Raw genomic sequence first — 18693 nt, forward strand, 5'->3', positions numbered from 1 at the left:
ATTGTGTATTTTTATTTGAGAGAATACAATAAAACATCCTTTCAAAAAATGCAACAACTCCTGAAACAGAATACGTCTAATATAATATTTTTCAATGCTTTATATGGGTGTATCTGATTTTGTATACCGCTGGGTGTTTCTGTTAAATTACCCCTACCCACAGTTGCAGGCTCCTGTCGAATTAAATATGCCCTCCCATTAGTCTGCTGGGCAAACCCTTCACTCGAAATAAGGGTCTGAATGTGCAGCCTACTCATGCCTGGAACAGCAAGTTTTGTATGTGCTAGTCTTTGCGTGGAGGCACACTTGTTGATCAAAGTTCCAATGAGGGTCTGTGCCTGCAGACTACCCTCCCATCCTGGGCGCAGGACCGTGGACTCCCTCTGTTGTCCGGGGTTGCTCGTCGTTTCATCTCTCCGTTATCATGGTTATAACGCACTGTAGCAGACGACGGCACCCATTTGATATCCAGGCGCTGTACGGCGATACAGCATCACTGTTTCTTCCTTTATTCTTTATTGAGGAGCAATCATTAGAGAGGATTAATTATGCCCGGGAATAAGAGACAGGTTATCGTAATTGGTGGAGGCATCAGCGGTAAGTCAGTGCATGTCCTTGCAATTAGTCGTTGATTATCGCCATTATGTTTCGTATGAGGAATTCAAGTAATGCCACAAGACACGATCGTGTTTTGCTAAATACATTAGCTGTTTATCTTCTCGTTCTCAATGATAATTCGAAGGCGATGTTTGTTGTTTGTTTTACTACAAAGAACGGTCCATCAATAATTGTAACACTCGGAAGCCATTATCATCTTTCTTTATTCAGCTATATTCATCCCGAACCATAATCGCTATGAGAAAACATGCAGATTTTTATCTGTCAAAAAGGGTTTGATTCAATTCGAAATTTCCCTTTTCGACACTTGTTTATTTTTTATTTTTTAATAAATGCAATAAATCACACCTTCAAGTGTTACCCAAAAGTAATGAATTGTAGGCCTGATCAGAAATAAACATGAATGCATAGGGATTATTTTCAAAGAATTTAAAATTTCTGAATACTCTTGAAAATCAAGAATAGAACAAAAAAATTAATACTGACTAAATAAAGGGGATAAATAATAGTGTGATAACTATCATAATGTCACCATCCAACATGATTTGTTAAGGCTCTAAATCATTTCTACAATTGATTAAGATTTCCACCTAGATGAAGAGCGGTAACAAAAGATCTATATCGTGTAAGGTAGTCGATGCTGGTGACATATTCAGGATTACCTAATTCTGTCTGCTATATGCCCAAAACCTGGGTACATACATGTTTAGAAACCATACAAGATCGCCATCGAGGAATTAAGTGAAGCTTACTGGGACATTATGTGGGACTTCATACAGCAATAAGAAAATCAAAAGAATAAGAAAGAATAAAATATTAAAGGTTTGACGAATATCCACCTAAGAACATGAAGAATAAGAGAGATCTGTTTTTGTGACGTCACACGTTGGAAACGGCACCCCGTATGCCATGTGTTATGTAAACATTTGGGTCGGTATTCAAATTGCCACATTGAATGTAGATGATTGATTGCTGACTTTGTTTCATGGATTTCATAAGATTTCTGATTATGTTAAATGCACATGTTTAATTCGTTTTCTAATGAAAAAAATGTCAATTTATGGAAATCAAGATCATGATGATTAATCATGGCCTAATCTTGGCCTTTTTAAAAATCAAACTTATATTTTAAACGGGCCTAATACCAACCTGAGCATAATACTGGAATATACAATGGAAAGCTTTATTAATTCGTTTCTGCAATGTCCCTCGTAAAATCTCCAAGGGCGTCACACCCACCCCGTGTGGGTGTGTGTGGGTGAGGGTGAATGTGTACATATATTTCAATAAAGGAATATATTATTGTGTTTATGTAGTGACGAAATAAGCGAAACATTCTGAGGGGTGCAAAGCATGGCCATGGGACAAAACAATAATTTAATGAAAATTTTGTAATATTTTTTTACATGAAATTTAGAAAATCATATCAAATTTAAACGTTTTTGCTTTACTTTTCCTTTTTTTCTTGCTTGGTTGTGGAACCTTTTTCTTTATATTCCTTTGTTTTATTTAATATCTATTATTAATTTTCAGAAGGGAGGGACACCCCTCGAAACCCCACCTATCACGTCTATTCGTTTATTTTTGTTATGCTTACGCAATAACTAGGCTCTTATTAACTGAATTTCTATTCATAAAATAAACTGAATCTCTGCATTTTCTACATGCAGTCAAGACAAATATACTACCGCTTCTTTACTTTCGAATGAAGGGGAAAAATAGAAACAGTGAAATGCGTTTCCCCGTGTGAAGTATTTTCATTATGTGTTCCATTCTCATCTGTGTTATGAAAACAATTTTTGAAATTCTTAGCTTCTCGTCTTGCAAAGAGTCCTTTGAGGCTCAAAAAGACGAAAGGGTCTCCGGGATATTTTCAGATTTGAAAAGGGCTTGAGAATGAGTCTTCGCTTCGAGGAGCTGGCGTACAGTCACTTTCAAACTGTATAGACCTTTAGAAAATAATATAGGGTATTTATATTGCGTACATATCCACCTTGTTAGGTGCTCAAGGCGCTCCTATATTACCCGGCTAAGCAAGGCGTTCATAGCGCACACAGCTTCTTGAGGAATAACTTCCTACCGGTACCCATTTACCTCACCTGGGTTGAGTGCAGCACTTTGTGGATCAGTTTCTTTCCGAAGGAAATTACGCCATAGCTGGGATTCGAACCCACGACCCCCTGTTTCAAAGTCCGGAGACTAATCCACTGGGCCACAACGCTCCACATACAAGAAACATATGCTCAACAAATCCGTTTTGCTCTCTTTCTGGGTTGACTTTTGCACCATCAAACATGTTTAAGAGGAGTTCAGAACCTTCACATGACAAGAACAAACACTTTAAAGTATAATATACCAGACACAAATATTTGCTCTTCAATCGTTAGATAGCCGAGATGCAGTGCGTCCGTGCTAAACTGAAGACGAAATCAATGTATAATGTGAATTCATTGTTTTGGGGACCATTTTATATAGAAATACATTGAAAAGTCACAAGTCTCAGTCGATGAAAATAAATTTCCGCGTTTCGACTACTTTGTAGGGAATAATTTTAAGTTAAGCCTAACCTTGTTTTTAAAGAAGCCTTAATCAATCATAGTTACATCGAGTAGACATGCATACTCGCAATGGTAAAATCATGGAAATACGTAATATACAAAATACCGAGCAGAGAATAATATGTTAAGTAACTCCATTGTAAAAAAAGGAGATAATTATTCACTGCGACACAATTTTCTATAACAAGCACCGCTGCGTCAATCCTCTGACTAAATAACGCAACTTTGAAAAAAAAATGATGTCACAGAAAACCACGTAGGCGAAGTGCGGAAGCGTATTCTAATGGGGACCAAAAAGCGTTCAGGTGTGGGACACCAATATTCAGGTCATGTCAAATACAGGTACAGTTGTAAATTGTAATTTCCATATTATCTCTATGCACCATGCAAACCTTCACTTCATCTTTCCAAATGATATACTATATTGTACCATGGCATTCATGATGATTTTTTGTTTCAGAAAAAAATACTGATCACTACCGAGCACATCATTGGTTAGCAATTGTATAAGCTGATATCCAGGGGAGTGTCTCATCAATATTTTCGTCCGTCGAGTTGTCAGGTCTGACAACTTTCCTTGATTCTGATTGGCTGAGAGGCACTGTTACCATAGTAACTCTCGGATAAAACAGTAGGCCTACTTGTCGGATAAAACGTCTGACGAGTCCTTTCATGAAACGCTCCCCGGGGAAGGCAGCGCTTATGAAATAATGCAATGAGAATTGACGAAAAACGTTATGCTGTCATTTACATCCTCGGAAATTCTGTCGAATTCCGAATATTTTATTTTTCGACTGTTCGATGAGAACATATTCTTTCCACTTGGTTTGAAGACCACCTACCATGACTGCGGTGTCAGCATGGTCAACGTAAAATCTATAAATTTCTTGGATTGGAGGGTGACGAAAAGTTAGTGGTGCTTTGATGGCATGTGTTTTTCGAAGCGTCGAAGATGTCGCAATGTTTAGAATACCGCTTGTGGAAATGACATATATATGTATCATGTATATCCAGGGCGAGAGATCAATAAGATCAGTCGTATAATAACACTTACAGCTTGGCCAGTGCGTACGTAGCGAATCGGAAGGGGGATGCAATCCCGAAACTTTCGGGAGCATTGCTTTAGCAAAATATACGCCTATCACAAATCTTCACATTCGGTTAACCGTTCTCACAAATGCCTTGGAATTTAGCTCAGTCGCTTCGCCAAATTTGACAAGTTAACGTAACCCACCCCCCCCCCCCCTCCCCAAGGGATAAAATTCCTCTTTACGGCCATAAACTACGTGTAAAGACTATTTCTATAATTGTGTTGCCGATATTGTTGGCATTGCAAAGAATCGAGCTTTGATATCATATTCGTTCACTGTACGATTTGTTTTATTTTACGCCAATACAACTTTTTTTTCTTTCTCAATAGACTGTTGTTATCATATTCATCTAGATGGCATATATAAAATGTAGCGAAAAGTGGACATTTAAAACGCAGTACTTCATATTTTGCGTATATAAAACGACTCTTTAAATAAAAACGAACAGTCAGCTAGCCAGTGTCTCCAACCTACGTTTAAAAAATGATCAAATTCAATCAAATTATTGCTTACGACCGTCAGAATAGGCCTACATGCACAGTTTAGTAGATGTATTTGTTTTGACAATGTTTGATGAGATATTATTGGTTATTTTAACCAATCTGCTTTCGATGTGTATTACAATCATTGTTTCCATCCATAAATTCACATGGTATTCTGTTTTTTAAATGCACTCCGATGAAAAACAAGGCAGAAGTCAACTTTGTGCGTATCGACACCGTTTCCAAAAATACCAAACCTCTGACCTCTGTGTATAGGGTGACGAAACTGAACCAAATTTCCCATCCTCTCTCCCTCCCCTCCCCTGTCCCCCCTCTCTCTCTCTTTCTCTCTCCCTGAGTGATGTGACTAAGGAGAAGGGTGGGAGGAAGAGGGTTGTGCCCGGCTCCGATGAAGTAAGCGAGAAATATCAAAATATGTAGTTTATTCTCATTTGCCAATTTTTATGAGTGAGACTAAACCGATAGATTCTAAATCATCTCAACATCTCTTGAGAGTGTGTTTTCCGCTACCAATCATTACTGGAAACCCTACAAAATACATGTAGATGGTTAATGAATCAAATAAATTCTAGGTCCTACATTCCTCGCGCTTATTTCTTATAACTTCTGAAACCTTATTGCTTCTAGTTTTCTCTTTGTATAATTGATTGAATCTGGGAATTAAAGGAGAATGTCTTTTTATGTCATTTGTGTGCCAAGTTGTTTAACCATTCAATATTTTCAAGAAAAGTTGAAGAGAATTTCGATTTTCCCAGCATGGAATTGATTTTATATTATCAGGCATACGAGGAATCAATCCCAGTATACATACGTGCAAATCAATATATCACGTGAAGGAGGAAGTCATTTAACAGTATAAGATATAAGCACAGCTAAAATTACAAACAACTTGTAAATTTTCTTCATTTTGGTATATCGTTTTGATTTATGTGATGTTTACGTTTCGTGACATCGAAGGAGTTTCATTCATCCGATCATTTATGATCTGGGCCCTATTCCATAAAGATTTGTTATTGAAACAAATTGACAAATTCCTGTAACAAGTTTACTATCAGCCAATCAAATTGAATGATTTCAGCAGCTTTAAACTGTTATCGAAAAAGTGTTATAATAACGAGTTTTATGAAACTGGCCCCCAGTTCAAACCTAAGTAGGCTATTCATGAATACATTTGGCTGGCAGGGGGATGGGATGTACTCAACTGCCGGGTATATTCTTTACATAGGCAAAACCAACCCCATCCCAGACACCCCCCCCAAAAAAAAAAATCTAATAAATTCGTAAATAAACAGGCAAAACTTGGAAAGATCTATAAATCGAAGAAAAGAAATACAGAAAATTAGAAAAAAATCAAATAAATAATTGAATGAATAAAGAAATTGAAAAATAAAGCGAAAATATATATTTTTTTAACGTATCAAGGCAAAACCTGACACATAGAGGCGGGTTACTGAAAGAGAACTCCTGACGTAGTGATATTTAACTTAAAGTATCATTTTTTACTATTTGGTGTTGTATAAACACATATCTGGTGTACTTAGAACCCCCCCCCAAAAAAAAAAATATCAACTGGTGTTGTTTAACAATTATCTGGTGTGGACATATTCCGGGCTAGTGTTGAGTCAACACCGGAGTTTTTGCATTGTAATCTTACAACTATATTTTTAGTTTTGCCCGTTATGTCACTCTTTGTTGATCAATTCTAATTTGAACTTTCTAAATATTAAGATCACTCTCTGGGTGATGATGCGGGGTTTGAGGCCATTGCCCCCCCCCCCCAAAAAAAAAAAAAGTTTCACGACCAAGAAAAACAAAGGAGAAGAAGGGAGAAAGGGAATATCATATCGTTTTCTGAGTATTCTTTCAATCTTTTGAAAATATATTTTTGTTTTAAAGAGATCAATTTCTGCTCCCTCGCTTTTCTCGCTCGAATAATTTTCATACTTTCGCTCCATCCACTAGATATGCCCCCTTCAAAATGTTTGGCCCATTACGCCACTGTCAGAAGATGTTCATTGATACTTTAAAGAAATTCATACGAAAATATTTTTTTTTTGGACAAAAACTCCACTTTTTAGGTTTAGACAGTTTTCTGGCAAATGCTACAAATTGATATCACATATTTCAGACGAAATCTTTCGCACAATTAATGTTTGGTGATATACCATATTTTAGCTGACATACAATTTCTAATTTTTAGAAATTAATGATCTTAGATTTACTTAACATTCTTAAATGGTATGACATCCTATATGATTTTAGAATGTGTTATAAACTGTTTGTTGTTTTTTTCAATCATCGTTCAACGCTATCAATTCCAACTTGATTATTTTGGGGATAAGCGAGGGTGAAAAGAAAGAAAGATGATCGGACCTGGGGGTCGCCCCCCGCTACTTGAATTTATGCCATCTTTATTTCATACTGCGTCATCCCGAGCTTCCCCTTGGTCGTATATCATAGTTTCATGACCGATGTCGCGTGGTAGATAAAATTACTTGTGCTTGAATTAAGCTTACCCGTTCCTGGGGATCGCATCTTAAAAGAAGATACTATGCATGTATGCTTTTGTGCTAATAAAGAGATAATAAGATATTCTGGATTAAAAAACATGAATTAACGGACTGTATTACCTTTGAATTGTACACTTACTTTGAACGCGTGGTTATCTATTAAACGTATTATCATCAACATGTAACAGACAAAATAAAAAACATAGATCGACACCGCGACAGCATGCAAAAAAAATGCAATGCGATATGTATGGTAACATAATCTCTCCTTTAGGGAGTTTAACGTGAACCAAGGAGTACAAAAGTCATGACCTAATCAAAGTACAGAGACAGGCTAGGTCTTGAACATGAATGTTGGAGGAATCTTTTATATATACCAGGGTTTTCTGGTTGTTGTTTGAATCGCAGTGAACCGGGTGTACGGTTTCGATGTTTATAGTTGTGCTTGGATGAAAGACATCACACAGGTTCGGTTACGATTTCATGTTCAATTAACATCACAGATGTTGCCTTTGATATGAGACACAACTGACCTTAATACGAATGTTGTCAATTCCATTGCAAGAAGCAAACCTGCTCTTGATTGAAACTTTAGATTACAATTCTGAAATAACGTATACATTTCAACTATCTCAAAGAGATACCGCCAAAAATCAAATAAATGAAACGGTCCTACTAGTAAACTTAATTTTTTTTAATGAGAGCGCCGTGAAAAACAACAACAACAATAACAACTAAAATTTGAAATTTTCGATGTAGAGTCATGCAGCCAGAAATTTACTTTATTTTTTCGATGAATTCCTGACAGTTTGCTCCATGAATTTCCATCGTAAGTTTAACGGTATTATTTTTTCGGCGTAAAACAAACGGATTTATTGTAATTTTATGGTAATTTCACCGCAAAATTTGACCCACCATAACTAATGTGTAACAAGATAGTTTTTACGATTTCCCGTTAGAATATGGTAAAGTGTTTTTTTTTTTACAGTGTTTTTTTTTTATCTCGAAGGTATGTCCGCTGCCAAATGGCTCCATGATAGGAATGTTGATGTACTTGTGCTGGAAGCACGGGATAGAGTCGGTGGGAGAACACACACTGTCAGGGTAAGTTGGATGTTCACTTTGGTTTTATATGACACAATTCTTAAAGATGACAATTTGGGCAATTTGGTGCCACGGGCAACATTCCACAGAACGGAGACCTTTGGAAGACCACTGAAAGATCGAAAATTGGCAAAGTCCTTGAAGATTACTGAAATTTGTGGTCTCTCTGTGAAATTGCCTTGAGTAAGCCTGAAAGAAGTCAGAAAGAAGTCTGAAAGACTGAAATCTACATGAGATATGAAATGAGATATTGTTGAAAGATCATGGCAAGAATAAACAAGTTTTTTTGAAAGATCATTGAGAGACTACTGGAAAACTATAATCATTGATAATTGTTTCAAAATGTCTTTGGAGCATATGGAGAGCACGAAGATCATCGAAAGATCGGTTTTGGGATCGTTTAAGACCTCAATGTTCATTGAAGGTTCATTGAAAGACTACTGAACTTGAGGATTAACAAAGTTTCATGGTCTTTCTTGGGTTTTACAGTGGTCTTGCTCTCTGTTGAATGGGGTCTCATGGTGACTCTGTGGGTAATTTTTGGTACATAAACACATAGTTAAAATTATGTTGTGAAATTCAGTAAGAATTAAGATCAGTAAATGACCGTGGTCATATGTTTCTGGGCAGTTCATGAAAACATTTAGAGACACTCTGCAAGGGTAAGAATTGCCAACCTTTGTCCCCTTCAGAACAATCCTTTAATGCCCGAGGGGTACGTAACCGAGGATGTTCAGACACCCTGCTCTGGCGTTACAGTGTGGGGAATGATACTTTGTCCGATACGTATTCCGTGTATTGTTTTCAATAACAAATTCATGTGAATTGATGCTATCTTATAAAACCATCGTCATCTCAAATCCATAACAAGTAAAGTTGTTTTGCTTAAGACCAGAAATGACTAATGTCAGATGAATCATTGATTTGGATCGTTTTCACAATATCTCAAAACAGCAATCATTGATTGTTTTCTTAAATGCTTAATACTAGTTCATACAGCTCAATCGTCAGTGCTCTCATTACAACAATGCCCATGTGAACCTGTAGGTAGTTTTAATTCTCACGATACATGTATTTATCTTTTTTTATCAGAACGATAAAGTGAAATATGTAGATGTAGGCGGATCGTACGTCGGTCCGACCCAGAACCGAGTTATCCGGCTCGCTGAAGAACTTGGCATCCAGAATTACAGAGTCTTTGACGAAGACGCGGCTCTTCTCTCTCTTAATGTAGGTATAACATATACCAAGCGTGAGACTTGTGGGGAGTATTACATGAAACAAGCAGTTAGTGATTTCTGCTCTCAGCCAATCATAAGCAAGGGTTTCCAGTAGCTTATAACTATATTCAGTGATATCATTTCTTCCATGAAATGCATGGTCATCGGCATATTTAATGGGTTAGGGATCACTTGTCATACAGTGAATGAATACATGTAAATGAAAGGAAAAGAATGATAGACATTGGAACTGTTCATAATGATTACAACTTCATACAAACCTTAAATGAAAGTGTTTTAACGTCAAGCACTGTCAAGCAAAAATACGAATAAATAATATAGGATTTATATAGTGTACGTATCCTCCTTATAAGGTCTTCAAGGCGCTCCTACAGTGTATATTAACCCGGTTAAAAGCTCGTCTACCGATTTCGGTGCTCACAGCTTTTTGAGGATTACTTCCTGCCGGTACCCATGCATTTACCTCCCCTGTGTTGAGTGCAACACAATGTGGTTAAATTTTCTTGCCGACGGAAAACACGCAATGGCTTGGAATCGAATCCACGTGGCGTAGATTGAAAGACGATTGTCTTTAACCACTACACCACGACCCCTATAACATAAGATTCTTATAAATCTATTTCGAACCACCCCACCCTTCGTAATTCACATGGCGTTCTGTGCCACAACGCCCCCATCTGATGGTCTTGCTGAAGTTTAGAACCCACGCTTTATACGTTTTATACCATGCATTCAAATCATAATGGAGCTGTTAAATGTTAAACAATATTTTTTATTGTTATATTTTGTTTGATCTTCGTATCAACATCCCTGGGAAAAGTGTTTAAACAATGAAAAAGAAACGGATATTCTTCTACTGCGTGACATCAATAAAATTCCTATATACGTGGCATTTGGTGTCAGACTAAAGGAAATATTACCCTGTACTTTGGTCACTTATCTTTGGTTATCAATATATTTTCAAGATTATTCATGCGATTTATAGTATTAAAGCTATAAATTTGGCATACAAGTGGTTCGACAGTCTCGGTTAAGGGCATATGTCGTAGGTTTTCAATCTTGGAACAGTGTAAAAAATCAAAGTAGATTTTAATAGACAAACCGTGAAAATAATCACTGTTATGCGGTATGCCAAAATTTTAGGTGAAAATGCCTCAAAAGAAATTATATAACAGACGTAAATAACGTAATTATTGTGATTATTTTCACAAGTTTTTTGTTTTGCAGTGAACATGAACGAACAAAGAACACACCATAATGTGGATAGTTGTTGTCTCCCACATTTCTCCCATATCTTATCTGTTAATCTATGAATTATATCCACCCATTCCTCCATAAATCTTTTTATTCCGTACCCAAACAGATCCATGGGGTGAAGCGGCCGCAGTCCCATATTGGCGGTTCAAAAACATGGAGAATATACTTCTACCCCACCCCAAAATTCTCGCTCACTGCGCTCACTTGTATTATCACTTGTATAAAAATATAGGATGTTACAGGCAAACCAATTCTGCGATGTAAATAATCCTCTTGGCTTCGGTGTTTTTTTAACAGGAAGTATATAAAGTGTCAAATTTAAGTCATATTCGGCAGAAATGGTGATCGAAAATGTTTTTTTCTGCTTTTTACATAATTATATTATTATTTTTTATACTGTCAATTATTTGCATTCTCTCCGTTTTCTTGAATATAATTCCATTCTCTCTTTTTCTCTCTCTCTACACTGTTAGAAAAAATCAAAGAAGTTCCTGCAGCAGAGTCTCGAGAACACCTGTAATCTTACCGAATTGCGTAATAATCATTCTGTAAATTCATAAAACAAGAATTTTTCTGCAATTTAACAGAACAGGTCTGTTTAAAAAGGGGAAAAGGGTGTTTTATTCAAGGAAATTTGTAAGATTCCATACATCAAATACCAATTTCCTGTAAGATTACGCAATTCGGTAAGATTACAGGTGTTCTCGAGACTCTGCTGCAGGAACTTCTTTTATTTTTTCTAACAGTGTATCTCTCCTCCCCTTATACATGTTATATTATAGGGAGGACGAAGGAAATACTACACTGCGATGCCCACCTCCAATAACCCTTTCGTAATGATGGATATTATTCATTTCTGGAAACTTGTCGACAAACTTGGAGAACAGGTACTTGTATTTGAGGATCAGCAAGGTTTTCAACGTTCAAAACTTCAACGTTTAATTACACATTTCTATTAAAAATGAACTTGTTGCAACATATCAGACATAAACAAATGTCATATAAAATAAAACGCGATACTAAAGACTGTGATGATATTTTGATTGTTGATGATTTATAACATGGCATATAAAAAGTATAACCATGTGACAAAAATAATACTTGACTGGAAAAGAAAAAAGGGCACGCACACACCCACAAAAAGGAACTGATTATGAAAATATGAAATCGCAAAATAAAACGTTTGCATTTTTCTCCTTGCATCTAGTCCATATCTTATAGTTTGACCCCTGCAAAGTCATGCAACAGTGTTAGATCTTCTGCATTGGGCCATATCTGTAACTTGCACCACCATATTTTTACCATACTCTTTTTCTTTTACCATTTAACAATATAATATTCATATCAAAATAGTGTCTGTAGGGTAGAGAGAAATAGTATTTGGACTCCATTTTTGGAAGTCATTTTTTTTTTACACACTGTATTTGTCCTTACCATGATGTAGTCGACTTATCAACTTTTTAAGTCGATATGTCGACATGGGATCAGGACAACTACTCCCCGGACAATTACCCCCGGACAACTACCCCCGGACAATTACGCCCCGAGGACAATTACCCCCGGACAATTACCCCCGGACAACTACCCCCGGACAATTACCCCCCGGACAACTACCTCCCCTGACAATTACCCTCCCCCAAACAATTACCCCCGGACAATAACCCCCAGAAACCCCCCCCCCTTCTCTCCAGCATCAAGGTTAGAATTAAGCGGGACCTATTGTAAGTTTTGGTCGGTGTCACAGGTTTTCGAAATATTTCATATTTTATCTTTCGTTAATAACTTTTTTCTTTCTCTTTTATATTGGTCTTTCTCCTGTTCTCTCACTTTCTTCTTTTTTCCTTTTTTTTGTTTAGCGGCGCCTTCTGCATCATGAAAAATGGGGGGGCTTCTACCTGAAACCTCCCGTTTGGCTATGCATATATACATCAGAAAATGTGTAAATTGGCCCTCATACTAAGTTTTCATAGAAAGATTCAACACGATTAGTCATAATAATCATAAATGCTGAATATCTCTGATTCCAACTGATCTGATTTTTAAAAATATTTATTTTGGGTTTAATTTCAGGAAAGAAATCAGGCAAATAGATAAAACGTAAAAAAGACACCTTCATAGGTAGAAATATCGATAACGCAACTATCAACACTAACACTGTCAAGTAGGACCTATAAACCTGTTATTTTAAAACAATTCAACTAACAAGTAGCTAAGAATTATGAAACAATTGGTGCACATTCCAGATTAATAATAATTATACTTGCTTATATAGCACTTAACACTTACTTTGTCAGAAGTCTCTAAGCGCTCTACAGTATATGCAGCAATTACCCTGGCTTTAACAGTGCAGCTGTTACGCGCGCTGCGTTTCAAGGAATAAATTCCTGCCAGGTACCCATTTACCTCACCTGGGTTGAGTGCAGCACATGTGGCTTTATGACTTAATACAGTAAGCTCAAAAAAATTTATGCAAAGATAATATAACACACAAAAACACCTTGTAATTTTACCATTTAGGCGCTAAATGGTAAAATTACAAGGTGTTTTTGTGTGTATTATTCTTGGGTGAAAGCAATTAAACATTAAAGAAGGAAATTAAGTACTAAAATTACGAAATTGTAAACATTATGACATAATCAAATACAGTGTTTTTTCTATACAAATTGACAATCATGGTAGTATACACATAAGGACGGTTTGTAAGAATTTATAAAGATGTAGGCCTATCCAAATCAAATAATGCGACCGAGCAGCGTGAGCTGAAAATATTCATAGTTAGACCATAAAACGGACATTTTACAGAGCACTTGAAAAATAAATTTGTAAATTTAAAAACAATAAAAGCTCGATATCCGAGATGAAATATGTTTTCTATATTGACTTCAAAACTTGATATTTTAAGCTCCATATCAGCTTATATTGAGCAAGATATGAATCTCATGCGAGCGGGACGCGTGAACGAAAATTTTATAAAGTGACATAAAAAGAAAGTCATCCCTTCACCTTATATTATTCAATCCTCTTTTTCCTTTCATTTTCCTCTTTTTTCTTCTATCTTTCCCCTTCTTTTTTTTTATCTCCCTCTTTTTTTGCTCCGTCAATTTTTTCAGGGGGGCAAACCAAGTCTCAGGGAGGGGCACGTACCTCTCTGGCCCCCCGTATACTACGCCACTGCGAAGATTGCAAAACGAATGATCTTATGCTATGGTGACATACAAATCATGATCGAATTCTGGGTTTCGTAAAGATTTGTAGATGGCCGGGGCGAATCAAGCTCTTGCCAATAGGGGGCCGAATTTATTTGTCACCCATATTTACCCAGATCGGCCGCTCAAAGTTGATTTTAATTTGTTTTTTGAAGGGGTTATCCTTGTGGAGTGATGGGCCAAACATTTTGAGGGGGCTCAATACAGCATATCACGTAAAATTAATAAGAAGTTGTGAGCGAAGCGAGCGAGCAAAAATTTCAACATTTTAATCACAAAAATCAAAGTTTTTGATAGATTTTTACATAACATTTTTCAAAAATGATAGGCCTATATTTCGCCCTCATCCCTTTGCTTTTCTCGTTTTTTCTTGGTCGTGAAAAAGTAAGGGCGGTGGGGATGGGGTGGGTCGCAAAACGCTGATGTCGTATTAGTCATTTCTACGCTTTATTCTTATAAAACAACAAAAAAAGTGTAATTATCTTATAAGCCCTATTTAAATAGTGCGAGCGCGAAATACTCAAAATCTCTTTCGTACTTTGTAGTTGTTAAAATATTACATTTAATTAATTCATTTTAAGCGGTTATGGCCTAATGGGAAAAGCGCAGTACAAATAATAAGAAATAATAAATAACAATAATATATATTTTCACCTGAAAATTGACGAATCTGGGCAATGTTTGTGAAGCTGAACAAGATGCATATGTAACTATGCAGTGCGTATAAAAAAAAAACGGGACAGTTTTGAAAAGTCTATGAAAAATTTGTTTCAAATTATTATATCTATATTTTTATGTTAATAGATGCTCTAAGATCTTATCTTTGAAATACCTTAAAAAAAAATTTTTTGTTCATGCTTGAGCGAACACGGGACGTTTTCGTCGGGGGTTCAAAAAGAGGCTTGCGCCAAAATGGCAGAAATGAGAAATTTGATGATTAGGCTTTTGGCTAATCAGCAGACTTCCTCTTAATCTTTTCATTATCTTTGCCATAATTTTCGAATTATGCTGTCAAATTTCATTTACAAATTTATTTATGTACCTGAACTGTATTGTTTTTCATTTAAACTTCTTTTACCCTTTAATTTTCCTTCATAAGAAAGGAAAGAAGAGACTGATTGTCAACCCAAGTAAGAAGATTTGCCTTGAATAATAAATGGGAAAATTTGTAATTATTCGAGTCCCTTTGATATGTGAAACAAAATATGTTATGGTACCTTTAGTAATTATTTGGTGAAAAAAATGTGCTATGGTACCTATAAAAGACATGAATCCTATTTTCCAGGGGTTATTGAATCCTTCACCAAGTTTAATTATGTGCTTGATAGGACAAACAGGAAAGGATTCATGTCTTCCAACGGCAATGGTGTATTGAGTCAATTTTAAAGGAGCAAGATATGGCAGATCGGGTAAAATGTATTAAAAAGTTGCGAAGCGAGCAAGCAAAAATTTCCACGTTTTTATCAAAATATCCAATCTTGTGATTTTGACATAATATTCAGAAAATGATATCATACATCACTTTCTATGTTTTCTGTTATTTTTCTTTCCCTTATTTTCCTTGGTAATTTTTTTTTTTTTGGAGGGAGTACCTCGAGCCCCCACCCTCAGTATGCCACTGTTCAAAGACACCATAACCTTTGTAGCACATAATGAAAGGAAAAAAAACACGCTCTCCCATACTTTGGTTTAAAAAAAAATGTTCTTGCCTAAAGAAGGAATATTCAAAGCTAAAAGAGAACAGATTAAAAAAGGAACAACAACAGAACTGTTCAAGCAAATAAGTAGATTTGAAAATGAATTTTGACCGCATAATTCGAAAATTATGGCAAAGATAATGAAAAGGTTAAGAGGAAGTCTGCTGATTAGCAAAAAGTCCGACCACCATATTTATCATTTTATGCCATTTTGGCGCAAGCCTCCTTTTTTACCCCAGACAAAAACATTCCGTGTTCGCTCAAGCATGAACGAAACTAAATTATTTTAATGGCATTAGAAGGATAAGACTACAGAGCACGTATTGACACCAAAATATTGAAATCATAATTTGAAACAAAAATTTTATAGACTTCAAATCTGTCCCGTTTTTTATACGCACTGTATAGATAATTACTGCGAGCACTAAGCGCGAGCAGAAACTTTTAATATGGATTCTGGCTTGATCGAAAAGGGACCTGTTAAGAAGGTTTTGCAATTAGCCATTAAAACGATATATATTTCTACTATTAACTAATGTGAGCACGAAGCGCGAGCTGAATTTCTGGTGAAATTCTGACCTAAAAAAGGACATTTTTAGCACTTTTTGTAATCATTAAAAGTATAGGTATAAAACCAAACAATTGATGCGAACGCGAAGCGCGAGCAGATTTTTTTTTTTTGAGATTTCAGACCTAAAAATGGGACAAATCATGTTTTGTAAATCATGAAAAAGGATGGGTAATTTTTTGTTCTTCCTACATTAATTATGCGAGCGCAAAGCGCGATCTGATCTGAAACTAGACAATTTTAGCACGTTTTGAATAAAGATGAAGCTGCATATCTCAATATTGTGCGCATGATTTAGAATCTGGGCATTCTGATATATTTATCACGAAAATCAATAATGTGAGCGCGAAGCGCGAGCGGAAAATACTTGATATTCCGGTAAGAAAATGGTGAAGTGGATGTGGAAAGCACTTAATAAATGATGCGAGTGCGAAGCGCAAGCTGAATCATATCTTCATTAGTATTTTGACCTAGGACCTGAACATTCGATGTCTAAGGACATTTTGTCATCATATAAAACTGGTGACAACTTTCTTATTCCTCTTCCTAAGCGCGATATGAAACATATGAAATTGTGATATTGTCGATATTCTTTTCTGAAGAGGAACAATTTAGTCATTAAGAATTCATGAATTTTTTATCATCATATTTATTAATGTAATAAGCCTAATGAGTGAGTGAAATGTGTTGACACTGAGGCCTGAAAACTTGATATTTTAAGCACTTTTGTAATCATGAATAGGATTTGTGAGTTGATATATTTTTAACAAAAATGCGAGCGCAAATCGTGAGACGAAATTTTTGGTAAACTGTCATAAAAGGGGGGTTTTAAGTAGTTTGTTATATAATTTGGCAAATCAAATTATGCGAGCGCATAGCGCATGCAAGCTGCAAGTTATATTCACACCATAAAACGGACATTAAACAGAACACTTCAAACATCGTAAATAAAAAAAATAATGAATAATGTCCGATATATGCTTTGTATATCGACTTCAAAACTTAATTTTTAAAGCTACATATCAGCCTATTTAGCAAGATATGTACCTCATCAAACAGGGTATGTAAGCGCGAAGCGAGTGCGAAATGTATTTTTAATCATTTTCCAAGTCTCCCCCTGACCTTTTTTTTCACTCGTCTCCCTCATCTTATTTTACCTCTTCTTTTCCCTCCTTTCTTTCCCCTTCTTTTTCTTTTTTTTCTTTCTTTCCCCTTTTTTCTTCAAATTTTTTGCTCCGCCAATAGAGGGGCGGGCCCCTCGGCCCCCCTGGATCTATGACTCTGTGCACTCCCTTTGTCTCGGGGGTTATTGTCCTGGGGGTAATTGTCCGGGGGTAGTTGTCCGGGGGTAATTGTCCGGGGGTGGTTGTCCGGGGGGTAGTTGTCCGGGGGTAATTGTCCGGGGGGTAGTTGTCTGGGGGGTAGTTGTCCGGGGGGTAATTGTCTGGGGGTAATTGTCCTAGAACCATGTCGACATGGTATGGTATATTGGCAAGAGCAGCCAAGTCAACCTAAAAAAGTTACTATAATGCTTGTTTAGATACATCATTGTCGTCATGTCGACTTGGAATATTGACAAGTCGATACGACAAGGCTATTATAAGTCGACATGTCGTCAAGTAGAATAACACTCTACTATCAGAAGTAACTATCCACCATGACTCTCGGTTCTATTTGGTTCAACAGATTCCAGTCGATGCGCCGTGGAACTCTGCTCGAGCTGAAGAATGGGATAACATGACGACATCTGAATGGCTGGACAAGATCTGTTGGTTTTCCTACACTAAGAAGGTGGCAGAGGCTTTTACTAGGTTGGTGTTCGCTACAGAAGCTCAAAACATGTCGCTTCTCTACTTCCTCTGGTACGTCAAGAATGGCGGAGGTAAGGGTCTTTGATGTTATGGTGGTGTCACACCTTGGCGTTTTAGACAGCGTATGCCCGACGTATGAACATTTCTCTAAAACGTCGGCATACGCTGAACTTTGATTTTTTTTTCAACTCTGGGCGTATACGTAGCGTATTCATAACGAGCTGGACGTATACATAACGTATTAGTAACTTATATCGAACGCTTCGTTAACTTATAAGTAACGTATTCCTACGAATGCTTAGCGTATTGCTGGCGTACATAACTTATGACCTACGATAGCCTAACTTACGCATAGCGCGCAGTAGCGTATCGCTGACGAACACGTGTTGTAGCCTATAAAAAGGCTGCCGCTCGACTATTCAAATAATAACCGCACGATACATCACCGTATCAACACCACCGCCATGCCGAAGAAAACTCCTGTGAACCCCACCTTTATATACCAATTCCTATAAACGTTGTCAATACG

General features: G+C 36.6%; 1 protein-coding gene across 1 annotated transcript in view; it reads left to right on the forward strand.

Moving 5' to 3' along the window:
* The first annotated feature begins 426 nt into the window (after positions 1–426).
* LOC121408328 (amine oxidase [flavin-containing] B-like) overlaps positions 427–18693 on the forward strand; it is a 34594-nt gene continuing 16327 nt past the window's right edge. Inside the window, exons 1-5 of the mRNA XM_041599755.1 lie at positions 427–597; positions 8290–8384; positions 9477–9614; positions 11665–11769; positions 18040–18235. Coding sequence (XP_041455689.1) covers positions 549–597; positions 8290–8384; positions 9477–9614; positions 11665–11769; positions 18040–18235 — 583 coding nt within the window. The 5' untranslated portion in view covers positions 427–548. The remainder of the gene's footprint in view (positions 598–8289; positions 8385–9476; positions 9615–11664; positions 11770–18039; positions 18236–18693) is intronic.

The sequence above is a fragment of the Lytechinus variegatus genome, chromosome 2, assembly GCF_018143015.1.
Source record: "Lytechinus variegatus isolate NC3 chromosome 2, Lvar_3.0, whole genome shotgun sequence".
Classification (NCBI taxonomy): domain Eukaryota; kingdom Metazoa; phylum Echinodermata; class Echinoidea; order Temnopleuroida; family Toxopneustidae; genus Lytechinus; species Lytechinus variegatus.